The 27,400-nt window shown below is 42.1% G+C and overlaps 1 protein-coding gene and 1 long non-coding RNA gene across 3 annotated transcripts; one reads left to right on the top strand and one right to left on the bottom strand.

Moving 5' to 3' along the window:
• The first annotated feature begins 574 nt into the window (after positions 1–574).
• On the top strand, positions 575–11,658 carry LOC140492623 (uncharacterized). Its single transcript, XR_011963588.1, has 3 exons — positions 575–631; positions 3,997–4,123; positions 11,160–11,658. It is a non-coding gene; the product is annotated as an uncharacterized lncRNA (long non-coding RNA).
• Positions 4,112–25,605, bottom strand: LOC140492620 (monocarboxylate transporter 13-like). Of its 2 annotated transcripts, none has more exons than XM_072591641.1 (5): positions 25,479–25,605; positions 21,027–21,249; positions 17,611–17,754; positions 15,960–16,748; positions 4,112–10,744 (listed from the first exon to the last, which is right to left on the bottom strand). In XM_072591641.1, exons 2-5 carry the CDS (start codon positions 21,229–21,231, stop codon positions 10,530–10,532), a joined length of 1,353 nt encoding a protein of 450 aa, XP_072447742.1. In that variant the 5' UTR covers positions 21,232–21,249; positions 25,479–25,605; the 3' UTR covers positions 4,112–10,529. The 2 variants fall into 2 exon arrangements, with proteins under 2 accessions (XP_072447742.1, XP_072447741.1); XM_072591640.1 differs by lacking the exon at positions 25,479–25,605 and adding an exon at positions 23,431–23,538.
• Between the last annotated feature and the right edge of the window lie 1,795 nt (positions 25,606–27,400).

Raw genomic sequence — 27,400 nt, 5'->3', positions numbered from 1 at the left:
TCTGAACTTCAGAGAATGTCCGTGTTCAAATCCCATGCCTACCTCTATCCTCCTTTAGGTATTACAACCCCTTGAGGAATCTGCACTCCTGCTAATTCCTGGTTTAACTGCTCCACCACTCCTTTAGGCATTTAGGAACTAAGTTCTGGAATTGCTTCCCGAAACCTCTCTGCTGTTCCTCCTTTTTAAAAAATAAAATCTTTTCTTTGAGCAAGCTTTTGGTCCTAAAATGTAAGCCCTGTGTATAGGTCATCATCTTGCTGTTTGATTATCGCTCTTGTGAAGCAAATTTGGATGCTTTGCTACATTAAAGTTACTGTATAAATTGTGTTGATGCTGCTACTTTAACAAGGTTATTCTGCCCTTGTTTTTCTCCTGAGAGAGGTCGTAAAGGCAGAGGTGCCAAAATGTCTGAACTGGCTATTTTAATAACGGCTAACAGATGCTGCTTAAGTCAACAATCAGAAAAAGCTCTCAGGTTTTTATTCAAACCACTCATACAATGAAAGGGGAGCGGCCAGTTTTGCCAGTTCAGGCTTTTTTCTTGTTCCGACTTAGTTTTAGCTGGGGACCCAAAGAAACAGCTCCATGTTGATCCTCCCTCTCTCTCTCTCTCTGACATCTCTCTCCTGTAAGAACCTGTGATTGAATTTACCTTTTTGCTAAGGGGTGTGTGTTTATGGGATGTTGCAGGAAATCAGGACTATTCTTTAAGTTGCGTTTATGTGTCAGTTGGGTTTTCAAATAGTTATGGTATTCTAAATTTGGTTTTCTTTTCATCATGTGTAAATAAGTTCAGTTTTATTTGAGACCGTGTGGTTTGACCAATTGCATCGCTCCTGGGATATTCGCCTTACATCTGCTTAAAGCAACTAAAAAAGTTAAGTTCTGGGCTACCTTGTTAAAATGTTTTGAGTGGGTCCAGCCTGGTCCACAACAAAATGTAAGATCATTGCCAAACAGCGTTTTTGTGAAAGGATAGGATTGGGGAAGCTTGACCAAAATCATGCTTGATATTTTGTATAAATTTTAATTGTCTCTGTCCAATTGTTGCCAGTAGTTATGATTTACATTGGATGATTGCCCATAATGGTGAATGTCTCCTGACTGAACAATTCACCCAATGGCTTGATGTTTAGTAATTCTTGCAAAATAGGAATAACAAGGTATTGCAGAGCTCTGAAGCATTGTGCAAAATTTCTTGCAATATGAAATCTTCTTTGAAGGCACTTCCCAGTAATCTGTATATGAAAAGACTTCTGGGAAGCAGAGAGAAACTAAAATGCCATTCTTTTCCTAAAAATGTAGGACAGCACAATAAGTCATCAGCTCTTCGGGTTGGCCAGTTGCATGTGGCAGAACTGAAGACACTATCCCATTGGCTTTCAACTCCCACTTAGGAATGGTGTAGGGTTTCTGGTTTGCGGTCAGGAATTTGCTGATTTTTAGGTGGTTTGAATCACCCCCAGATCACTGGTTCTGACATATTTTGGGAACATGAAATGAAGAAGGCAGTAGACAGATGTTTCAGGGCAAAAGATCTGTGTTTATTTAAATACAAAACGGAAAGTATAATTCAAGAAATAAAAAGGCAAATGTGATAGAAAAGTTAAATTGACACAATTATACATAGATGGTAACTAGATACACTATCAAATTAAACAGGTTAGAACAGTATTCGAAGCTAAACAATTTTAATCACAGATATTTTCCTCAGGTTTCCTACCCTTAGGGTCCCTGCCCTGTCACCACCTGCCTTCCCCTCCTTGCTCGATAGGCTGGAAACTTTTGAGGTATCTGGAGTTTCAGCTCATCACTGGGGAAAACACAGTTTTGAAGTGTGTCCAGTTGCTGAGGTTCTTGGGTCAGAAATTGGCTAGCTGAAAGAAGACAGAAGGTGGTGATTGATGGGAAATGTTCATTCTGGAGTTCAGTTACTAGTGGAATACCACAAGGATATTTGTCATTTTTATAAATTACCTGGATGAAGGCGTAAAAGAATGAATAAATTTGTGGATGACACTAAGGTCGGTACAGTTGTGGATAGTGCTGAAGGATGTTTTAGGTTACAGAGGGACATAAATAAGCTGCAGAACTGGGCTGAGAGGTGGCAATGGAGTTTAATGCAGAAATGTGTGAGGTGATTCACTTTGGTCGGAGTATAGGAATGCAGAGTACTGGGCTAATGGTAAGGTCTTTGATAGTGTAGATGAGCAGTGGGCTGTTAAGAAGGCATATGGTGTGTTAGCTTTTATCAGTAGAGGGATCCAGTTTCGAAACAGTGAGGTCATGCTGCAGCTGTACAAAACACTGGTGCGGCCGCACTTGAAGTATTGTGTACAGTTCTGGTCACGCATTATAGGAAGGATGTGGAAGATTTGGAAAGGGTTCAGAGGAGATTTACTGGGATGTTGCCTGGTATGGAGGGAAGGTTGAGAGACTTGAGGCTGTTTTCGTTAGAGAGAAGATTGAGAGGTGACTTAATTGAGATATATAATCAGACGGTTAGATTGGGTGGCCTTTTTCCTAGGATGGTGATGGCTAGCACGAGGGGACATAGCTTCAAATTGAGGGGTGATAGGTATAGGACAGATGTCAGAGGTATTTTCTTTACTCAGAGTAGTAGGGGCGTGGAACACACTGCCTTGCACAGTTATAGACTTGCCAACTTTAGGGGCATTTAACTGGTCATTGATAGGCATATGGACGAGAATGGAATAGTGTAATAGATGGCCTTCAATTTGGTTCCACAGGTCGGTGCAACATTGAGGGCCGAAGGGCCTGTACTGCGCTATAATGTTCTATGTTCTTGCCGTTGGTTCTCTTAGCTTGGAACAGGCATGTATCTGAAAGCTCTTCTTCGGATAGTGTTTGATTGGTAACCCCCTCTCGGATGTCCTTTGTTGCGATGAATGCTCTTGGTTTTAGTTTCCTGATCCAGCTTCTCAGTTCGACCTCTGTGGTTGTTGATTCCAAAGCTGCTTGTTGGGGCTGGAAGCCTGTGGGGAAACTGTTTCTGTAGGAGCTTGATGTTTGGAAAAAACTCTTGGATCTCTCTCTCCTGCCAGTAGCTACAGGATAGCTTTCAGGGTGGCAGCTATCTGGGATCCTTCTTCTGCGATAGCTATGGGCATAATTACCTCTGCTGAGATGAGGGCTTGTAATTATAGTGAGCCAAATCTGTTGTTCTTACAATAGTCTCTTTGTTGTTTCTTTTGAGATGAATTAGTCTTCCTTATTATTAGAGTAGGTGCAAATATGATTTCCATCGGGGTGTATGGGCTTTCTGATTATATGGAATATCCTCTGTTTAAGTGTTTGAATATCTGGTGAAGTTGGAGGTCTTGGAATTTGTGCAGTCTCCATGTTGTCTGAATTCAGTTTTGTCATAAAGGTTAGTTCATTGCTCTTGTAGGGCTGAGGTGTGAATAAATTTCCCCAGCTTCCAGACAAACTGTCCCTGTGACTGTATATTCCAGCATAGCTCAGTTGCTGGGGTTTTCTTTAAGTTTAACTTTGGAAAAAAAACCTCCAAAATTCTGGTGGAAGTCCAGTCATTTTAGATGGTAGGGAATCTTTTCAAACTGATTTAGAATTTTGCCCAATCCTACAATAGGTTCTTCAGGCATTGATGCCATTGGAATATAGATTTGACAGAGAAGTGTTGGAGAGCGGTGGGTTATGGGTGCCATACGCAAACTGAATCTCATTGGATGCATAAGCACCTTTGAATGCAGAAATAAAAAGTGGCCACATGATATGATGGAGGGCATTGTACAAAGGCTACAAGGTATGATTGGGTGAAGAAGTAGGTGGATGTGGCTAAAAGGAAAATAGGGTATCAGTAATGGGCCTTGTATTGATTGACTGCCAAAACAAACACTTGATTTTACAAAGCATCTTTGTGTACTACTATACTCCCACCAGTGCTGTGGGAACTTGCTCATATACATTTCTGAGCAGGCAAGGATCTGATTTTATGTCTCATTGTATAAGGTCACTTCTGATAATGCAGCATTCCCTCAGTATCAGTTATGGCTCAAGTGCTACAGTGGGAACACCGATCCCAGAACCTTTGACATCGACATCAGAATACTACCCAACTGAGTGACATTGACACATGGTTAGTAGTGTTTGCCATATCAACTCTCTTATACTTACACAGACTATTTATAGGGTTTGTTTTTTAAGTGATAAAACGTTGCTGATTAGAAAGTGCAAGGGTGCTTTTTTTTAAATGATAAGGTTGCTGTCTACTTTATTCAGTGAACAATAAAGCGGTTTCTAAATTCAAGAAAATTCCTCAGCTCTTCATAATAAGAGTTGTCAGAGGGATTACCTAAAACCAGCATTCTTCATTCCAAGGGTAGGTGCAGTACAGGGTTAAAGAAAGGTTAAACACAAAGTAAAGTTCCCTTAACATTGTACCCATCAAACAATCCCAGGACAGGGACAGGGTGGGGTTAGATACAGAGTAAACCTCTCTCTACTCTTTTTAAACTGAATGCAAAGCTTCTTTGACACTCCCCATCAAACATTCCCAGGACAAGTACAGCATGGGCTTAGAAGTAGAGTAGAGCACACCACCCTTTTCACTCTCTTCACCCTCTTAAGCGAAAAAGGCTCTCTCTACTATTGTATCAAGCATTCCTAGAGTAAAACTACTTCCACACTCTCCCCATCAAATACTCACAGGACAGGGATTAGACACAGATTGAGGATCCCACAACATTATCCCAAGACAGCTTTCCTGCTGCAAATGGAGAACTCTGCTCCCTCTATGATTGTAACTTGAATCGCTGAGGGAAATTGTTTGCCACCCCTGGAGACTCCAGAAATTGAAAATTAGTTTCCAGGACTAGAGTCATAAAGATGTACAACATGGACGACATCAAACAAAACACTGTTTTGATTACTTGTATTAGTTTAAAAAAAAAGTCAGAAAAGTTGTGTGTAGAGGTGGAGTAAGGGACTTTCAGTCATGGTCAAGAATAATTCAATCAATCAGTTAAAATAAATTATTTGTTTTCTGATAATGTTTGTGATGAATGTGCTGAGTTTTCAATAATGATAATGTAAGAGTGGGTGGGTATTGGAGGCAGGAGATTGAGTGAGAGATCATCACCAGACATTTATCGAACTAGACAGCTCCCAGTCGTTAGTGGCAGGTCATTTCTTTTGGGTATGTCAAGGCAAGCTCGTCCTTTCTCATCCTCAATCTACCTGAAATCAAGAGTAGATTTAATCGAAGTGTTCAAAATTATGATTGGTCTCAATAAAGTAAATAAGGGGAAACGGTTTCCACTGGTGTTTGGATCAATAACCAAAAGACATGGGTTTAAGGGAATCTCAAAGACTTTGGCACAGGAAAGCAGACCGAATAACCTCTTTGTATGGCATCATAAACAAATTGATGATTGTATCCAGAGTATTTGGTGGATGGAGAGAAAATAAGGGCTGTTTGATTTCCAAAATCATAAGCAAGCTGAGGGTCAGGGGGTTCGGAGACCCCTCTCCCACTGCTTAAACTAATCAAAAATCTAAAACGCCTTCTGCAGTTAATCCTGGATTGAACATTACAACCTGTAACTCCTTTAATGTTTTTATACATTAATGGAAGCTCCATGGTTCCATCTACAGGTAAATGCTTTCTTAGCATATTGGGATCAGTGTTAAAAGATTCTGACAAACAGGGATAATGACCAGATTGTCTGTTTTTAGATGTTGGTTGAGAGGAAAATATTGATCCAGGACACAAGGGAGAACTAGGTGGCGGCACAGTGGCTCAGCAGTTAGCACTGCTGCCTCAGCACCAGGGACCCAGGTTCGATTCCAGCCTTGTGGAGTCTGTGGAGTTTGCACATTTTCCCGGTTTCCTCACACAGTCCAACGATGTGCAGGCCAGGTGAATTGGCCATTCTAAATTGCCCGTAGTGTTAGGTGCATTAGTCAGAGGGAAATGGGTCTGGGTGGGTTACTCTTTGGAGAGTCGGTGTGGACTTGTTGGGCCAAAGGGCCTGTTTCCATACTGTAGGGAATCTAATCAACCTGCCTACTCCTCTGTAGTGTTAGGGATCTTTCATCAAGATGGACCTTTGGTTTAACATCTTAGTGCAATAAGTTGATTAACAGCACAATGATAACATTGAGTCAGTCTACAACACAGAAAGTAAGTCAGTTAGGTAAAAACAATGACTGCAGATGCTGGAAACCAGATTCTGGATTAGTGGTGCTGGAAGAGCACAGCAGTTCAGGCAGCATCCAAGTAGCTTCGAAATCGACGTTTCGGGCAAAAGGGCACTAATCCAGAAGTAATCCATTTAGCCCATATAATCCATGCTGCTATTAATGCTCCACAAACACCAACTCCACGCTCAATCTATTGACTACCATCTGACCTATTTAAATAAACAATTAACAGTAAGCCTGACTATGTGGTACGCCAATGAAGATTTCGTACATCATCACAGAATGAGATGCAACGTTATCTGATCTTGCTTTCTTTGGCCTTGTGGCAAGATGAAGCCACAATAAAATATTTCTCAAATAAAACTGTTGTTTTCAACGCTTGCAATGGTTTCCAAAAATTCTCCTTAGTGTCACAATGACACTAAAAATGTTATATCTAACAAGTCAATTGATCTGGAAAATATGCTGACTGAGCTAAAATATAAATGGCGTCAGCAGTTCAATGGAAATAGACAGGCCTGCATGAGAAAAAACAGGAAAGAAGGAGGGTCATTTCATTTGGGGCTTGCCTTGAATGCATTAGAGCCAGCACCCCCAACCGAGACTGTCACCCCACACCACCTTCTGTAATGTCTGTCTTAAAGAACACCCCCCCATCATTGAGTCATAGAGATGGACAGCACAGAAACAGCCCCTTCAGTCCAACTCATCCATGCCGACCAGATATCCCAACCCAATCTAGTCCCACCTGCCAGCACCCGGCCCATATCTCTCCAAACCCTTCCTATTCATATACCCATCCAAATGCCTTTTAAATGTAGCAATTGTACCAGCCTCCACCACTTCCTCTGGCAGCTCATTCCATACACGTACCACCCTTTGCATGAAAAAGTTACCCTTTAGATCTCTCTTATATTTTTCCCCTCTCACCCTAAACCTATGACTTCCCTACCCGAGGGAAGAGACTTTGTCTATCTACCCTATCCATGCCCCTCATGATTTATAAACCTCTATAAGGTCACCCCTCAACCTCCAATGCTCCAGGGAAAACAGCATCAGCCTATTCAACTTCTCCCTACAGCTCAAATCCTCCAACCCTGGCAACATCCTTGTAAATCTTTTCTGAACCGTTTCAACTTTCACAACATCCTTCCAATAGAAAGGAGATCAAAATTGCACGCAATGTTCCAAAAGTGGCCTAACCAATGTCCTGTACAGCCACATGACCTCCCAACTCCTGTACTCAATACTCTGACCGATAAAGGAAAGCATACCAAACGCTGTCTTCACTATCCTATCTACCTGCGACTCCACTTTCAAGGAACTATGAACCTGCACTCCAAGGTCTCTTTGTTCAGCAACACTCCCTAGGACCTTACCATTAAGTGTATAAGTCCTGCTAAGATTTGCTTTCCCAAAATGCAGCACCTTACATTTATCTGAATTAAACTCCATCTGCCACTTCTCAGCCCATTGGCCCATCTGGTCAAGATCCCATTGTAATCTGAGGCAACCTTCTTCGCTGTGCACTACACCTCCAATTTTGGTGTCATCTGCAAACTTACTAACTATACCTCTTATGCTCACATCCAAATCATTTATATAAATGATGAAAAGTAGTGGACTAAGCACCGATCCTGTGGCACTGCACCAGATATAGATCTGTCCTCACTCAATAGCTACAGGATTTCTGTTTTCAGGGCAGCTGGGATCCTCTTTAGGTTCTTACTGGTCTCCTGCCAATAGCCTGCACCAGGAGTGATGGAACTGCTAGCTCGTCAAACTAGTGACTTCTCTTGAGGACAGCACGTGGTCTCAATTTAGCCTGCCTGTAGTGTGTTGTACTAGTGGCTTTCTTGTGCATTTCCTTCTGACTCCCCTCCTTCAAATGCAGTCGCATCTATTCTCCTCAACGATTCCCTATTCTCACCACTCCTTGGTAAAATAAATTTCTCATGTATCCCCCATGTGATTTATTTAGCAACAATCCTATATTAATTAGTTTCACTTGAATTGTAAACATTTTATCAACAACTTTGCAAATCCCTTCACACAAGAACATGAGGAGCTGGAATAGATTATGTGGCCCCTCAATCCTGTTCCACCATTTAATAGACAATAGACAATAGACAATAGATGCAGGAGTAGGCCATTCTGCCCTTCGAGCCTGCACCGCCATTCAATATGATCATGGCTGATCATTCCTAATCAGTATCCTGTTCCAGCCTTATCTCCATACCCCTTGACTCCACTATCTTTAAGAGCTCTATCCAATTCTTTCTTAAAAGAATCCAGAGACTGGGCCTCCACTGACCTCTGGGGCAGAGCATTCCACACAGCCACCACTCTCTGGGTGAAGTAGTTTCTCCTCATCTCTGTCCTAAATGGTCTACCCCGTATTTTTAAGTTGTGTCCTCTGGTTCGGCACTCCCCCATCAACGGAAATATGTTCCCTCCTGCCAGAGTGTCCAGTCCTTTCATAAGCCTATATGTTTCAATCAGATCCCCTCTCAGTCTTCTAAACTCAAGGGTATACAAGCCCAGTCGCTTCAGTCTTTCCGTGTAAGGCAATCCTGCCATTCCAGGAATTGACCTCGTGAACCTACGCTGCACTCCCTCAATAGCCAGAATATCAGATAATAACATCATCTGATTGAAACGTCAATCTATATTCCCGTTTAACCAATAACCTTTCACTCTTTGTTCATTTAGAATCAATCTACTTCTGCCTTTAAAAATATTCATCACCTTAGCTTCTCTTACCTTTTCAGGAAGAGAAATTTTGAAGACTCTCAATCTATCCTGAGAAAAAAAAATCATCTGTTTAATGGGCGACCTCTTATTTTTAAACAGTGGCCTCTCATTCTAAATATTTTCATAACAGGAAACATCCCCTCATCTGCCTGTTGAGACCTCTCAGGACCTTATAAGTTATGATCATGTCTCTTCTTACAAGCCATTCTGCATTTCAATTATTAGTCTGATAAACCTTTGAATTGCTTCCAAAGTATTTACGTGAAGAATACTGCACACAGTCTTCCAAACGTGGTCTCACCAGTGCCCTGCATTACTGAAGCATAGCCTCCCTCCCTTTGCATTTAATTCCCCACACAATAACTGATAATCTATTAGTCTTCCTAATTACTTGGACCTGCATTGACCTTTTGTGATTAGTGTACTAGGAACCCAGAACCATCTGCATCTCAGAGCTTGCAACCTCTCACCATTTAGGTAATTTGATTTAAAAAAAAATTCTTCCTATCAAAATGGATAATTACACATTTTCCCATCTTATATTCCATTTGCCAGATGTTTGCCCACTGGTTTAACCTACGTAAAGACTTTTGCAACCTTTTCATGTCCTCTTTACAACTCACTTTCCTACTTATCTTTGTGTCATTTTAGCAAATTTTGCAACCATACCTTCCGTCCCTCCACCCAAATCATGTATGTGCTTTATTAAAAAGTTGAGATCCCAGCACTGATCCCTGTGGCACATAATTCATTGCATCTTGCCAACAGGAAGAAAAAAGACCCTTTTATGTTTCCTCTCTGCTTCCTGTTACCCAGCTAATTTTCTATCTATTTCAAAATGTTTTGGCTACACCATGAGGTTTTATTTTCCAAAATAAAAATGACGAGATTTGATATGGCACTTTATCAAATGTCTTCATAATCTTAAAGACCTTGGGTCTTGCCGAGAGGCAAGAGTCCTAGACCTGTTCATTCTTTACTGACCTGCATATCTCTCAATTGATGATAATTAGGTAGAAATGAACAACATGGAGAAATTTATTCCTTAAGTACAGTGCAAAAAACAGATTATCAGATCACTGCCAAATTGTTATTTGTGGGATCTTGCTGTGTGCAGATTGGATGCTGTATTTTCTATACGACAACTATGATGAGATTTTGGCTGTAAAGTGCACTGGGATATGCTGAAGTTGTGAAAGGCACTAAAGAAATGCTTGGTTTTGCTTTGACAAAATCACAGATGTGATTGTAATAGCCAGAGTCTGGATAAAGTGATGGGCCAAATACCCTTTTCCTACTCTGAATTTGCATTATTTTCCTTGCTGAATTGTCCAGCTATTTGTCTGCAGGAGTAATTGCAACTACATCTGTTACAGATTAGAGTGTGCTCACTCAAATGATTCACATTACAAACTTGGGGTATGTCACTCCCTAACTGATTGAATCTTCCCTTTGCATATGCCACGGCTGGTGATGTCCTGCTGTGATGCCCTTGGTTTAAACAAGAGAGCTTGGCCATTGAAAGAACCTTTCAACACTGCATTGTTAGGATGCACAGTCAGCTGCATTCCAATATATAGTCCCTGTTATTCCTCCAAGCAATAGTTTGTCACATCAGCCTGTGCAGAATGGTCCCTGCCATCCCCAGCACTGACTTGATCACAACTCTGTTGTTCAGAAAGGACCACTGTGCAGATGAGAAAGCTCGGAAGGAAGAACAGGACGAGTGATCCTGCTAGGATGAAGCCTCCTGCAGTCATGAAGGATGTGGTGTAACTTCCTGTAAGATCCTCCAGAAACCCTAAGTGGGAGAGACAAATTAGAATCAAAAGTCACTAAACTCAATGTTTAATCTTTATTGCAGTTGCAGGCTCAACCCACTCATTCCTGGTTTTGATGGCTCAGAGCCACACCTATTAAATGGTGTTAGAACAGCATGCTTGGCTTGAAGAATACAGGTGAAATATACAAAAAAAACAAGAAAGTTATGCAGTTAATAAGAATTGTTCACACATCAAATTACATCCTCGAATTCTCTGCCTGCAAGGGTGGAAGAAGCAGATTCAATAGCAACATTCAAAGGAGAAATCAACAAATATTGTGAGGCCAACATTAATGGAGCTCTGAGCAAATAGCAAAGGGTGTGAGATTAATTGCATAACTCAAAGATGCAGGGACAATGGACCAACTGTGATGAGTTATCTTTGTTTCTTCAGATCTCAGCCTGAAGACATGAACCAAATATCAATACCATAACTTCCATCGAGGAGGCTGGAACCCGATTACGTTCCTGCTGAAACAAAGATCGAATCCCGTGCTGGCACCAATCTGACCAGAGCAGTCAGCTGAGCTAACCAACCTTCAACCCCTAAGGATTGGCTACTAACAGATGTGCCACAAGACCTACCTGATTTTATATTGATTCAGTCCAGTCCCACTAAAGGTTGGGTTTGCTTTATAATGAGGGAATTTAAGTACACCAGCAAGTGGTAATTGACAGAACTAATAAGACTCTTTCTCAAGTAGGGGCAGGCTGCCTAATGTGGCTAGAAGGTGGGAGGGATGGGTGACTTGCTGGGGGTCTGTATTGAATGTACTGTTTTTAATGTAATTGGACTGTCTTATATACAAATGTCTTTGTTACTGTTTTATAATGATTGAAACTGGGATTTGAGGTTTGTCGTCATTTCCCTGAAAACTTGTTGAACGGTAGGGTTTGGGGCCTGGCCTTGCCATTCCTCTCCCTTGTAAAATTGCTGTTTTTCTGTATACAGCTGTTAATGTTAATTGTTTTGTAAACTGTGTATTGTTTAATAAAATAATAAGACTCTATCTCCAGACAGCAACAACCACCACCAGTCAATAAACCTCTGAAAAACATTATTGTAATATATATTTCTGTCAGAGCTCTACAGAGATATCAGTTACAACCAACTACATGGAGATAGTCAGCATTGTATTAGAAAAAAATGTACCTACAAAGCATTCTTAAAATATGTTTTATCCATCTCATTTTTCTGTCTATAATATTTATTTCACATTTGTAACTGGATTGTTCAAATTCAAAAACTCAAAACTGGACAAATTTAGAAACAGAAATCTTCAGCACTTTTCACAATCTCAGGTTGTTCAAAAGCAGTTGACAGCAAATTAATCACTTCTGAAGTAAGACCACACAAAGCAGTAAAATCATTCAGTCACAATCCTCTAAGGGGGTTGTGACATCTTTTGACTTGAATTGTCTTTCCTAAAGTTTCAATCTGAACATGGTGAAAGAATCTAATGGTGGATTTAGGACATTCAGTCATGTGACAAAGAGACCCCAAGATGGAGTAGAGTTCATTTATGCATGGGATGAAGAAACCCTGATCCTGAGTGGCCATACCTCATCCAGGAAACTGGGTTTCACTGCAGCATGGTTCCTGCTGCTGATCCCAATTGGAAAATTTAGCTCTAAGTGAAGATTTAATGAGCGTTTGGTAGTACAGAAGTTGAATATTGCTAAAAGAAAAATGACCACGCTGGCGAAACCTTTTGTCATACACTCATACAGTCTGCCTGTTGTTGTGATATCTGGCATTGCACCATACAAATTACTCATTTATGCACTTGGCAGAACTTCTTTTAAAATTGAATTACTATTACTATTGAATTACTATTATAAGTACTATTTTTTCTCATAATTTTCAATGGGATCATGTTCTAATTTCAAAAGTTATTTCCTGTTTGCCCACATTCCAACCAGATTTTTTGGAAACCTGAAATGTTATAGTTTGTATGTGTCATGAAATCATTCATTTGTGACACTTCCTTTAAATAGATTTTTGCCTCATTTGCAAGAAGGTTTTGGTCCAAAGTACTTGAGTGGTGTTCACAGATGCTGAGTTAAGGTCAGATTATATTGCTGTATTAGACCCTGACAGGAGAGGGATTGATGTCTGAACCTTGTCCATTTTAATAAGGTTGTATTTTACATTGATTTCAGGGAACTGAAGTGAACTGCTGTGATAAACTAGCAAATTGTCCAGTAATGAATGGAGAACTTACAGCATGTCAAAGTTTAACCTGAATTTCTGTGTATTCTACTCTCATAGTTAGTTATGTCTGAAATGGATTGAATTACCTTTCGTTGTTGCTCTTTCAAAATTTTTCTATATGATAGGGACACCCCCGCTAATGGATCGCCAAAGGAGACAACAGTGTGACATGATATGGGGCAGAAGGATCCTTCCCTTTCCAAAAAGGTCCTTCTGTAGACTACCAATGGAGGAACACCTCCATGAAGGGGTGTCATGGAGTTATTCTGTGCAGAAACAGCCTCCACGCTGACCAAGTTTCCCAAACTAAACTAGTCCCACTTGCATGCATTTGGCGCCTATCCCTCTAAACTTTCCTATTCATGCTGATCGTCACACGACACCATGTTATAGTCCAACAGGATTATTTGAAATCACAAGTTTTCGAAGCGCTGCCCTTGGTCAAATGAAGCGTCCTCCAAGGTGCCCTTTGAGGTGCACAACAATGGTGAGCCACCAAGCAGAACTGATAGCCAAGATCCGTACTCATGAAGACAGTCTCAACCGTGATCTTTGGTTCATGTTGTGCGACATGTGACCCGACCAGACTGTTCTGTACAAGCTTCCTTACTGTCCTGTTTTGACACCATCACCTCGATAGCTTGGTATGATCTCTCTTCCTTAATTAGTTTGTATAGTTTTGGATTACTTGTTACTTTGGTTAAACCCTCGACATGCAACTCTTTTACGTAGCATGTTATTCCAGTCATTTGGCTTGTCTCCAGCAACACTTTACTTTAATTTTTTGTAATTGTCTCTCTACCTCAATTAATTGGATTATAGGTAATTCCCTTCACTTGTTATTTAGCTGTTGACACTTTACTCACACCATCTGATATTCTTGATCACCTGCAGAAAGCTATTCAGCCTGTTGATATTCCATTCTGACCATTTGTATGATCTTTTGATCTCTCTGATTGTAAAGTCTGTGCCTGGGTGCTCTCTTCACTCCGATTGACCAACAAGCAGTGCTCTAAAGGTTTGTGATTTCAAATAAACCTGTTGGACTATGGTGTTGTACGTAAGAAAAAGTTACCTCTCATATCGTTTTTAAATCTCTCTCCTCTCACTGTAAAAATGTGTCCCCTAGTCTTGAAATCCCCCATCCTAGAGAAAAGACACCTACTATTAACCTCATCTATACCCTTCATGAATTTATAAACCTTCAGAAGGTCACCTTTCAACCTCCTACGCTCAAGTGAAAAGGTTCCAGCCTATTCAGATTTTCTTTATAACTCAAACCTTCCATACCCAGCCACATCCGAGTAAATCTCTTCTGAACCCTCTCTAGCTTAATAATATCCTTCTGGGTGACCAGAACTGAGGAAGAGAATTTCAAAGACTAATGACTTCATTAGAGAAGGAATCCTCCCTCATTCCTACCCAGAATGGGAAACTATTTTGAAACTGCGTCCCTAATTCTACATTCCCACAAGGTGAAATACTCTTCTCAGCACCTATCCTGTCACATCCCCTCAGAATCTTGTATGTTTCAACAGGATCACCTCTCATGCTCAAACTAAGGCTCTGTCTGCTTTTCCCCCCCAAGTGGATGTAAGGTTGCTTGTTGCTACTTCAAGAACAGGGATGTTTTTCCAAGTGTTATAGCCTATATTTATCATGCAATTAAAATCAATAAAAGCAGACTGTCTTCTTCTGTCCTCATTTATAAGGATCAGGCTATGGACTGCTTTTATCCACTTATGGGCAAAATTATGCAGTGGTTTGTCATTGGTTGTATAGGATAGCTGACCAGGAGACTCACCCATTTTTACTGCCTGCTTTCAGTTTTATTTACAAAGATTTATCTGGTGGATAATTAACCTGTTTCAAAAGCACCTTCCATGGTCAATGAATTCTACTATTCCACTCAATTCTGGAGTTTCTGATGTAGAGAAAGGGCTGCTACCCACTGTGCTGCAAGACCTATAAAGACAGATTATCCATAATATCACTTTTTTTGTAGCATCTTGCTCTGCACAAATTGGGTGCTGTGTTTCCTAAATTATGATCGTAAATTCAGTTCAAAATGTACTTCATTGGCTCTTAAGCAATTTTGTTTGTTCTCAGGATCTGAAGTCATGAAATTGCAGTAGAAGAGTCCTTTAATTGTGACTTCAAAAGCAGGCCACATTAACAGCCAAATGTTACAACTACACTCCCAGACATAAGCCAAATATGCGAACAGCCACAAGCTGTCTGTAAATGACAATGCTCCTGACAATATTTATAAAATTTATTCTTTAAAGATGATTAAATCTTGAATAGCTCTGCTCCATTTGTGGAACAGCTGGTTAGGAGAGGGTTGCTGAGTTATACAGAAAGTTTTCCAATTTTCTACGTTAACCCACTTTAGGCAGGGATTAATGGAGGGTGTCAGTGTTGCCTTTAGTTATTTTTTCTACGGAAAGGAAAATTGTCAGGGTTCCCACTCCTGTTTTGGTAACCATTACCATTTGTTGCACGTGGACACCGTATGGGGCATGGCCTGTGATGTCTCCACTGGTTGAGATGGTTGCAGAATGATCAGTCCAGCATATTAAGAACTGTATAGAAATAGGCCATTCAGTCCAACTGAAGTATCTTGGTGTTTCTGCTCTACAAGCTCCCTCTCATCCTATTTCATCTCATTCTATCAACATGGCTTTCTATTCTTTCTCCCTTGTGTGTTTATCTAGGCATTCCCTTATACACATCTCTAAAATCACCTGAAGTACGATTCCTACATTCTCAGTTTTCTTTGGGTAAAGAAGTTTCACCACAATTCTTTCTTAGACTTACTGGTGAATAACTTAGATTTAAGAGCCACGAATGATTACTTAGATGAGGCAGCGTATTTTGACAAAACTCTTTAGAATCAGTCGAAGTCAACATACAGGGTGAAGATGATGATGAAAATAAGAAGAGTAGAATGAAACACAGAACAAGACATTTTATTACCTGATAAGGGAGGCCCAAGGAGTCCGCCAATACTTAGGAGCATCAGAAAGAGCCCAGTTGCATTGAGAATCCGTCCAATTCCTACGATATCTGGGAGCGTGGAGAAGAAGAGTGGGGCAAGGCCTCCAGAACAGAAGCCATAAAAAAAACTGACCCCCACTAGACTATAGTACGTGCTCCCAACAGGAATGAGAAGAAGGCTAATTCCAGTGACAATACTCCAGAGGAATAACATGTGGATTTTTTGGATCAGCTTGAGATCTGCCAACCAACCAGAAAATAGCCGTGCAATAGTCTCAGCGATGGCAGTGACAGACAATAGGAAGGCAGCTTTATAATCACTCAATCCAAGATTCTTTCCATGGGCCACCAGATGGATGTAGGGCACAAAGTATCCTGTGGTCATTAGAGTAACTGCAAAACTGTACACCATAAAGCCTCTGTGCAGGAAAAGGGTCAAATCAAAGGCAGAGGTCACTTTATTCCAAAACTCAGTGCTCTTCTTTCCATTGGCAGGATGTCCCCTTGAAGCAACTAGAAGGTCTTCTTGAATGGTGATGGGTCTGAGCAGAGCTGCACAGACACAGAGATTCAACATCATTGCAGACAGGATCTGAATGGCCCCACGCCATCCATACGCATCAATTAGGAGCTGAAACAGTGGAGAGAAAAAGAAAGAGGCAACTCCCACTCCAGTGAATGCCAAACCAGTTGCCAAGGCTCTACGTCTCTTGAAGTATCTGGAGATCATGGCCATTGTGGGGGTGAAGACCAAAGCCCAACCAAAACCTGGAGAATGAAGCAAGGGACAATGGAAACATGTTCTCCAAATTAGTGTGGAGCCATTGCATGGTTTAACACCCAAAGTCACCAAGATCTAAAAACTCGAACTCCTCACCTCCCATTGTCTAACCCTTCGTCAGTCAGGCATTTAAAACCAAAGCATAGTGTGATGTCATCACTGCTTTTCAAACTACTCCAAATTCCTCTCTCACTCTTTCAAATATGAATTGGATATAAATATAAATAAATATAAATTGGATTAAAATATAAATTTTAAGAGGATATGAATTGAATGGCTTGGGGCAAAGAGTGATTGACTGGGGCTAATTCAATGGCTAGCAAAGACCGAGCACAAGTGTAATGGGTCTTATAGCCTCCTTCTGTGAGATTCTATGATGAGATGTCATGTGATGAAAATTCATGTGACCTCCAGAAATCTTTCCAATCAGAGTTAGTAAAGTAGTGGAACTGCACAAGAAACGTATCATTTATGGTGAATGGACATTTCATGGATACAGGGTTGTGTTTGGCTGTGATGGTCTTCCAAGTGGGTTAGCCAGGCAATATTCAGTATCAAAGTTCTGTATGAAAAATGACCATTGGAGGACAGCCACTGCCTGTGGAATCAATCTCCTGGTGAGAGTCACTTTTTTAAGGAGGAGATAATTGGAGAGAGATGGACCATCACATACCCAGGATGGACAAGACATATTGGAACTCTCATTTATGTCTCCTTGTTTGAATATAACCCATTATGAATGCTGGGGACTTGTGTGCAACTGCAGAGTTAACAGAGAGTTAAGAGAACAGAAATAAACTCAGATAAAAAAATCTGACAAACAGCCTACATTAAACACATTGTGCTGACCTGTCAGAACTCCAATGGAGAGGTACATGTGCAGAAGGGTCTGTCCAAATGAGGCTGTAAGCATTCCCAGGAAAGCAAAAATTGCACCAACCATCACCACAGGGCGAGCTCCATAATACATCCCAAATACACTCCCCACTGGACCTGTAAATTGAAACAAAATTGGAACTTCGGTCTATATCTTTAAAAACTAGTAGACAAATACAAAACTAAAAAAAGGCTAATAGATATGAGGTCTTGTGGTATAGCCTTTAAACCAGAGGCTCAGGTTTTGTGTCCCACTCTATTAGTTGATGACCAAAGAATGCAAGTATCAATCCTCACATCCTTCCAACAAATGCTAGTGGCAGGCAGTAAGAGGGCCAAAGTTTCAGTCATATGATGGAATGGAAATTGAAGTCTTTGCCATCACTACCCATAGCTCCAGGCTATTCATGAATTTAAAAATGTATGCTGCCACAGCACCACTTGGCTGCAAAGTTGTTGTGGATCAGACTTGTGCCAATAGAATGGGATTCTACTGGGCTGGTTATGGGATCTGTTGCCTTGACCCGGCACTGGTGAATGTTGTGATGCTGTAGGTCAGACCTTTCTTCAGACAGAGAACTCAAGAAGAACAAAAAGGCTAATAGGTTGTTCGAATTCAATTCGGGAAGGTTTTGAAAGTTTTGTTACAGCTCTAGTTGTGGCTACAGTTTTTATTTTAATCTTTCATGATATGTGAGTGCCACTGGTAAGATCAGCATTTGTTTTCTATCCCTCATTGCCCTTGAATTGATGAGCTATCTAGGCCCTTTCAGAGGGCAGACAAAAGTCAACCTCATTTCTGTGCACCTGGAGTCATATGTAGGCTAGATGGGATAAGGTTAACAGATTTACTTCCTTAAGGAACACTAGTGAATCAGATGGGTTTTATGACTATTGACAATGCTTACATGCTCACCTGCAGACTTTTTTTGTTCCAGATTTTATTGAATTCAACTCGAATATTCTGACATGGAGTACGTTGACCAGGGGCTCTTGATTACCAAACATCACTGCCTCCCCTCCTCTGGAGCACTGCATTCAGTTCTGGGCATCACTCCTTTGGTCTTGGAGAGGGGATGCAGTGCAGAATCACCAGAACAATACTGGGCTAAAAGGGTTGAATTATGAGGTTAAAAATCACACAACACCAGGTTAAAACCCAACAGGTTTATCTGGAAGCACTGGCTTTCAGAGCGCTGCTCCTTCATCAGGTAATTGTGTAGTATAAATCATAAGACATACAATTTATAACAAAAATTTACAGTGTGATGTAACTGAAATTATATATTGAAAAAGACCTGGATTGTTTGTTAAGTCTTTCATCTTTTAGAATAAACATGTTGGTTTCAGTTCTTTCATACGTAAATTGCAGAACTTTTTTAAAGTTACATTCTCAAGTGAACTTTAACAATTAGTGTCATATTGACCCAGATAATGCATTGAAGGTGTGAGGTGCCCTGTGTGAGACTGTCTGTGCCACAATGTTCAGACTGATTCTATTCTAAAAATTGATTTACAGAATCTTACATTGATTCATGCAGTTTTTGAGCAAAATGAAATGTAAATCTGCAAGTACAAATCCACCCCAAAGATATATATATGTGTGTGTGTGTGTGTGTGTGTGTGCATGTCAGTGTGTTTGTGGGGGGTGTTGGAGGGTTATGACTATCTGTGAGAGAATTTGTGAATGTGAGAGTAAAGGGGTAAGAGTCTGTAAGAGGGTCCGTGTGTGCGTGAATGTGGGAGTGTATGTGCGAATGTACGAGAGAGGGTCTGTGTGAGTGTATGGTTCTGTAGGAGTGTGTGTGTGTGTATCCGTGTACGTGGCAGGTACTCATGCCAACGTTGTCTATCTCATAAGCCGCAGGCAAGGATGCCCTGAGGCATGGTACATTGGCGAGACCGAGCAGAGGCTACAGCAATGGACGAATGGACACCCCACAACAATCAACAATCAGGAGTGTTCCCTCCCTGTTGGAGGACACTTCAGTGGTCCAGGACATTCGAACTCAGACCTTTGGGTGACTGTCCTCCAAGGTGGACTTTGGGACAGGAAAAGTGGCCTTGCAGAGGCTGATAGCCACGTTCGGAACTCATGGGGATGACCTTAACCGGGACCTTTGGTTCATGTCATACTACGGGTGACCCCACTACACACAAACAAACAAACACACACACACACACACACACACACTCTCATACACAAGCTTTCTCTCATATGCTCACACATACACTCCCACACTCACATGCATCCTCTCATAGACTTATACCCCTTTACACCCACACTCACACGTATACACACACTCTCTCACAGACACTCATAACCCTCACCCCCATGCACTCACTCACATGCACGCACACACACATAAAGTTTTGGGGTGAATTTGTACTTGCAGATTTACATTTTAGTTTGCTCAAAAATTGCATAAATCCATGTAAGACTCTGTAAATCAATTTTTGGATTAGAATCAGTCTGAACATAGTGGCACAGACAGTCTCACACAGGGCACCTCACACCTTCAATGCACTATCGGGGCCGACATGACACCAATTGTTAAAGTTCACTTGAGAATGTCACTTTAAAAAAGTTCTGCGATTTACATATGAAAGAACTGAAACCAACACGGTCATTCTAAAAGATGAGACTTAACAAACAATCCAGGTCTTTATCAATATATTATTTCAATTACATCACACTGTAAATTTTTGTTATAAGTTCTGTGTTTTATGATCTTATACTCCACAACCACCTGATGAAGGTGCAATGCTCTTAAAGTTAGTGCTTCCAAATAAACCTGTTGGACTATAACCTGGTGTTGTGTGATTTTTAACTTTGTACATCCCAGTCCAACACTGGCATCTCCAAATCTTGAATTATGAGGACATTGTGGTATAATATTGCCCTGACTTTCGAAAATTAAGGATCATCCCATTGTGGTAAGTTGACTGGAAGATTTGATTGGATTGATTAAAAACTATTTCCACTGGTGGGAACAGTCTTGGATAAGTAAGTAGAGTCTTTAAAAAAAGGTCAGGCTGCTAAGGGATGATGGCAAGAAGCACCTCTTCACATAAAGACTAATTTCCCCATAAAAACCTGATGAGGTCAATTGAAAATGTCAAAACTGAGATTAACAATTGATTTTTGTTGAGTAAAGATATTGAGACGTAAAGAACTAGGCTGGGTAAATACATTTAAGATACACATCAGTCACGACCTAACTTAATGGCAGAATACATTTGAGGAGCTAAATAGCTTCCTTCAGTTCGTGAGTTTGTCTCCAGAAAACAGTAATTGGGCCATTTGACCTCACCATGTCCTTTGAGGAGAGATATTCTTTTAAAAGGACGTAAATTTGAAGAGCAAGAAAAGAGGAAACAGGACTAACTTGCAAACTGTTGTGTTGCCATAGCAATGGAAGTGATCCATGAGACACGACTAGATGACTCTTGGAAGTATTGGGTGAAGTGAATGAAGAAGACTCCAAAGGATCGTGTGACACCGACCAAAAGGCAGTTATTCAAGAAGCCAGCCAAAACGATCATCCACCCCCATCCACCATCTGGAGACTTGATGATGACTGGCTCGGCCATTGCAGGCTATAATGAGATCTGTGGAGACAACACAATACTGAACAGATCAGTGGTGAGGCCCAATTCCTTTCCTGCCTCTTGGCCAAGAATTACTGACTAGCAAAAACTTCTTAATATTTTCCTGTTACAGGCTTCAAACATCTGCAGTTAATTGTTGGTGTGCTGATATGTGAGGCTAATGGGTTGTGACAATGGATTGTGGGGCCCCATCCCAAATATTTACATGATTAGTGATAGCTGTGGTTACAATTATTCCTTAATAGACCTGGGTTGGAGATAGGGAAATAAATCAGTCTGTGTTCCTGCACCTGAGCATGATCACGCTAGCCTAACTGGAAAATGTTTGTGTGTGATGATGCTGATTGAGGACAATATTTAACTTTGCCTTGATTCCCCCCACCAGATTTCCAAATACCCTCCCAACAGATGACATTTCAGAGCTGGAAGGGCAATTATTTCTAATGTCTTTTACCCATTTGCTGGAGATGGATTGTGAGACAGGGTTGAATGTTAATAGTAGCTGTACTTCTATGGGCCTTGTTGAATTCTGGCCCGGAGGTCTGCCTTCTGTGAAGGATCTCGAAGTGTGAATCTGGTGATCTGGGGCTGAGCCTGGTGCTCTGAGAGGGGTCTCAAAGTGAGTTTGCTTCGGTTAGCGTCAAAGAGTCATAGAGATGCACATCGCAGAAAGAGACCCTTTGGTCCAACTCATCCATGCCGACCAGATATTCTAACCTAATCTAGTCCCATTTGCCAGCACTTGGCCCGTGTCCCTCTAAACCCTTCATATTCATATTTTAGGATGGGAAATATTTCAGTGTTGTAAGCACACTCTCTCTTCGCTTTTATGTATTGAAATGCTGACTTTCCCTTGATGCTTTCTCTCAGCTTTCAACTGTGCCTATAACTGGGAGGTGTTGGCCTAACGGTATTATTGCTGGTCTGTTAATCCAGAGACTCAGATAATGTTCTGGGGACCCAGGTTTGAGTGTCATCATGGTGGAACTTGAATTTAATATTTTTTAAAAATCTGGAATTAAGATTTTAATGATGACAATGAATCTATTGTCAGAAAAATCCATCTGATTCATTGATGTCCTTTTGGGAAGGAAGCTGCCATCCTTACCTGGTCTGGCCTACATGTGATTCCAAGCCCACAGCAATATGGGTGATTCTTAACTGCAATCTGGGCAATTAGGGATGGGCAATAAATGCTGGCCTCATCAGAGATGCCCACATAGTATGAGTGAATAAAAAAATCCACACAATTAGTGTCCAGTCATACACATTTTGCAAATTATTTTTCTCCTTTATGTTTCATTTTGCCACATCCCTGTCCTATGCTCTTCAGACTTCTTCATTTAAGTTTTGAAACAGTTCTCCTGAGTCCCCTTTCCCCCAGCACCAGAATGAAGATTTGATAGATATGCGCTGTTACAGCTATGAGGAATTAATCTATTCTTTTCTCTCTCAGATGTGAAGTGGCCTACTCTGAATTTTATGTTTTTAATCCTGTTTGGCAATTTTGTTTTGTACAGAAGTGAGGGTACTTTGCAGTTTTTCCATGTTTTTGTAAATAAGACTTGAGTGCTCAAATAACTTTTGAATTTTGGAACATCTCTAGGTGGCTTAAACTCAAAGAAATACTTATTTTTGAAGAGTTGTCAACACTGCAATGTTAGAAATGTAGCAGCTAATTTGTGCACAGCAAACTCTCATAAATACGATTAAACAGCACACCATCTGTTTTTAGTAATGTTGACTGAGGAATAAATATGGGCCAGAACACTAGGAGCATGGTTAATTCAGCTGCTGTTCTGCAAATTGCATCACATCCTATTCTTTGTGACTGATTTGAGAGGCAGATAGGGCTGTGATTTATCTCTCTCATATGAAAGACAGTGCAGTATTCCTTCATGACTATGCTTAAGTCTGCGGAATGAAGCTTGAATTCCACCTTCTTGACTCAAGGTGAAAAAATGCCACGCACTAATTCATGGCTTTCATGGTGAATTGCTAAACGCCCTTCCATTACCTGAGACACTGGAAGGACTATGACTGAAACAATAGAGATTTAATGCTGTAAATAAAGTGTTACACCATTAATACCTGTACCTACTTGTGGAGTTTCCAATTATAAAAGAATCTTATTATCTTATTATAACCAGCAAATCCAGTTAATCTGTTGAAACAACTTACCGACTGTAGTAAGGGAGCTTGTAAGGGGAAGATTGGTGAACAGACAGATATTGTCAGCACAAGAATTTTGGTCAACAGATGAGAGAATACTGTCCCTGGGAGCAGCAGAGTGAGTGAATAACAAGTGGTGAAAAAATTAGGCTGGTTAAAAAATAACTACTGCAGGGTTAGAGTTAGGGATAGTGTACAAATCATTTCCTATACTAGTGAATGAAGAAATGAAAAGTAAAGGAGCTCGGATTTTGATGCATCAGTTCCTCACTCCCTTCACTCAGTTGTGAACCCCCTTTTCTATTCTCTAACTGTAATTGAGAAGGTGGGAGTGAACTGCCATTGTAAACTGCTGCAGTCCCTTTGGTGCAGGTACACCCAGACTGCTGTTAGAAAGAGAGAGTGAAGGAATGAAATGCTTGCCTTCATTGCTCAGCACATTGAATATAGGAGTTGGGATGTCATGTTGCAGTTGTACAAGATGTCGGTGAGGCCACTTGTGGAGTACTGTGTACAGTTCTGGTCACCCTGCGATAGGAAGGATATTATTCAATTTGGAGAGGATGCAGAAAAGATAAACAAGGATGTTATTGAGAGGGTTTGAGTTATAAGGAAATGCTGTATAGGCTGGGACTTTTTTCACTGGAATGTCAGATTTTGAAGGGTGACCTTATAGAGGTTTATAAAATCTTGAGGGGTATTAATTAGGTGAACAGCAAAGGTCTTTTCCCCATGGTAGGGGAGTTCAAAACTAGATGGCATAATTTTAAGGTGAGAGGAGAAAGACTTAAAAGGGACTTGAAGGACAACCTTTTCAGACAGAGAAGAATCCATAGAATCTCAACAGTGCGGAAACAGGCCATTCAGCCCAAGAAGTCCAAGCCGATACTCCAAAGAATAACCCACCCAGATCCATTCCCCTACTCTATTACTCTACATTTACCCCTGACTAATGCACGTAACCCACACATTCCTGAACACTACGGGGCAATTTAGCATGGCCAATTCACTGAACCTGCACATCTTTGGACTGTGGGAGGAAACAGGAGCACCCAGAGGAAACCCATGCAGACACGGGGAGAATGTGCAAACTTCACACAGTCACCCGAGGCTAAAATCGAACCTGGCTCCCTGGCGCTGTGAGGCAGCAGTGCTAGCCACTGGTAATTGGAATGTACTTCCAGAAGTAGTGGTAGTTGCAGTGACATTTGGACAGGTACATGAATAGGGAAGGTTTAAGGGGATATGGGCCAAACACTGGCAGTTTGGGAAACTTGGTCAGCATGGAGGAGCTGGACTAAAGGGTTGGTTTCCATTCTGTATGACTCTACAAATGACTATTTATGGGTGACACAGTGGCTTGGTGGTTAGCATTGCTGCCTCTCAGCGCCAGGGACCCAGGTTTGATTCCCACTTCAGGCAACAGTTTGTGCGGAGTTTGCACATTCTCCCCGTGTCTGTGTGGGTTTCCTCCCACAATCCAAAGATGTGCAGGTCAGGTGAATTGGCCATGCTAAATTGTCCATAGTGTTAGGTGCATTAATCGGGGTAAATGTAGGGGAATGGGTCTGGGTGGGTGACTCTTTGGAGGGTCAGTGTAGAGTTGTTGGGCCAAAGGGCCTGTTTCCAAACTGTAGGGGATAGAGTCATAGAGATGTACAGCATGGAAACAGACCTTCCGGTCCAACCCATCCAAGTATCAAAGGGTGGGTGAGGTATTGGAGGGAAGGAGAGGTAATAGAATAGAATAACCTTCATTGTAACTGACATTGGCAGAGGATGGGCGATCTTTGAGAAGGTGGATGAGGTATCAAGAGGGTGAGCCAAGGGTGTGAGTTCGAGAATTGGGTTTGCCAGTTGGCTCAATCCTCAGACACAGATCGTTCACGTTATGTCTGGCCTGCTTCGCTTGGTTTACTGATTGAAACAATCAGCGCCCTTTATACAAGGGACAAAGGGCAGAGGGTGTTTTTACAGGCTTGCTGAGGTTATAGCTGTGGCACATGGAAGATAAACATTAGCCAACAGAGCTCCAACTCCAGAACATTAAAACTCACCATCCTCCTGGTAAAAACAATGACTGCAGATGCTGGAAACCAGATTCTGGATTAGTGGTCCTGGAAGAGCACAGCAGTTCAGGCAGCATCCAAGTAGCTTCGAAATCGACGTTTCGGGCAAAAGCCCTTCATCAGGAATAAAGGCAGTGAGCCTGAAGCGTGGAGAGGTAAGCTAGAGGAGGGTGGGGGTGGGGAGAAAGTAGCATAGAGTAGAATGGGTGTGTGGGGGAGGGGATGAAGGTGATAGGTCAGGGAGGAGAGGGTGGAGTGGATAGGTGGAAAATGAGATAGGCAGGTCAGACAAGTCCGTACAAGTTATGGGGACAGTTACTGAGCTGGAAGTTTAGAACTAGGGTAAGGTGGGGGAAGGGGAAATGAGGAAACTGTTGAAGTCCACATTGATGCCCTGGGGTTGAAGTGTTTCGAGGCGGAAGATGAGGCGTTCTTCCTCCAGGTGTCTGGTGGTGAGGGAGCGGCGGTGAAGGAGGCCCAGGACCTCCATGTCCTCGGCAGAGTGGGAGGGGGAGTTGAAATGTTGGGCCACGGGGCGGTGTGGTTGATTGGTGCGGTTGTCCCGGAGATGTTCCCTAAAGCGCTCTGCTAGGAGGCGCCCAGTCTCCCCAATGTAGAGGAGACCACATCGGGAGCAACTGATACAATAAATGATATTAGTGGATGTGCAAGTAAAACTTTGATGGTTGTGGAAGGCTCCTTTAGGGCCTTGGATGGAGGTGAGGGAGGAGGTGTGGTTGCAGGTTTTACAGTTCCTGCGGTGGCAGGGGAAAGTGCCAGGATTGGAGGGTGGGTTGTTTGGGGGCGTGGACCTGACCAGGTAGTCGCGGAGGGAACGGTCTTTGCAGAAGGCGGAAAGGGGTGGGGAGGGAATTATATCCCTGGTAGTGGGGTCTGTTTGGAGGTGGCGGAAATGTCGGCGGATGATTTGGTTTATGTGAAGGTTGGTAGGGTCGAAGGTGAGCACCAGGGGCGTTCTGTCCTTGTTATGGTTGGAGGGGTGGGGTCTGACGGCGGAGGTGCGGGATGTAGACGAGTTGCGTTGGAGGGCATCTTTAACCACGTGGGAAGGGAAATTGCGGTCTCTAAAGAAAGAGGCCATCTGGTGTGTTCTGTGGTGGATATGGTCCTCCTGGGAGCAGATCCGGCGGAGGCGGAGGAATTGGGAATACGGGGTGGCATTTTTGCAAGAGGTAGGGTGGGAAGAGGTGTAATCCAGGTAGCTGTGGGAGTCGGTGGGTTTGTAAAAAATGTCAGTGTCAAGTCGGTCGTCATTAATGGAGATGGAGAGGTCCAGGAAGGGGAGGGAGGTGTCAGAGATGGTCCAGGTAAATTTAAGGTCAGGGTGGAATGTGTTGGTGAAGTTGGTGAATTGCCCAACCTCCTCGCGGGAGCACGAGGTGGCGTCAATGCAGTCATCAATGTAGCGGAGGAAGAGGTGGGGAGTGGTGCCGGTGTAATTACGGAAGATCAACTGCTCTACATAGCCAACAAAGAGACAGGCATAGCTTGGGCCCATACGTGTGCCCAAGGCCACCCCTTTGGTCTGAAGGAAGTGGGAAGATTCAAAGGAGAAATTGTTAAGGGTGAGGACCAGTCCGGCCAAATGAATGAGAGTGTCGGTTGAAGGGTACTGTTGGGGACGTCTGGAGAGGAAATAACGGAGGGCTTGGAGGCCCTGGTCATGGCGGATGGAGGTGTAGAGGGATTGGATATCCATGGTGAAGATGAGGCGTTGGGGGCCAGGGAAACGGAAGTCTTGGAGGAGGTGGAGGGCGTGGGTGGTGTCTCGAACGTATGTGGGGAGTTCCTGGACTAGGGGGGATAGGACAGTGTCAAGGTAGGTAGAGATGAGTTCAGTGGGGCAGGAGCATGCTGAGACAATGGGTCGGCCAGGGTGGTCAGGCTTG

This window comes from Chiloscyllium punctatum, chromosome 21, assembly GCF_047496795.1.
Source record: "Chiloscyllium punctatum isolate Juve2018m chromosome 21, sChiPun1.3, whole genome shotgun sequence".
Taxonomy (NCBI): domain Eukaryota; kingdom Metazoa; phylum Chordata; class Chondrichthyes; order Orectolobiformes; family Hemiscylliidae; genus Chiloscyllium; species Chiloscyllium punctatum.
Note: the sequence above shows the minus strand (reverse complement) of the source record. Positions and strands in the feature narration are given on the sequence as shown.

What these genes read in the sequence shown, in the direction of transcription:
- LOC140492620 (XM_072591641.1), bottom strand. Translation starts at nt 21,231, where the DNA reads ATGGCCGAGCCAGTCATCATCAAGTCTCCAGATGGTGGATGGGGGTGG. An exon ending in GGCAACACAACAGTTTGCAA is followed by an intron (nt 17,755 to 21,026) that starts GTTAGTCCTGTT and finishes TTCAATTTACAG; the next exon opens with GTCCAGTGGGGAGTGTATTT. An exon ending in CCTTGGGCCTCCCTTATCAG is followed by an intron (nt 10,745 to 15,959) that starts GTAATAAAATGT and finishes TCTCCCACTTAG; the next exon opens with GGTTTCTGGAGGATCTTACA.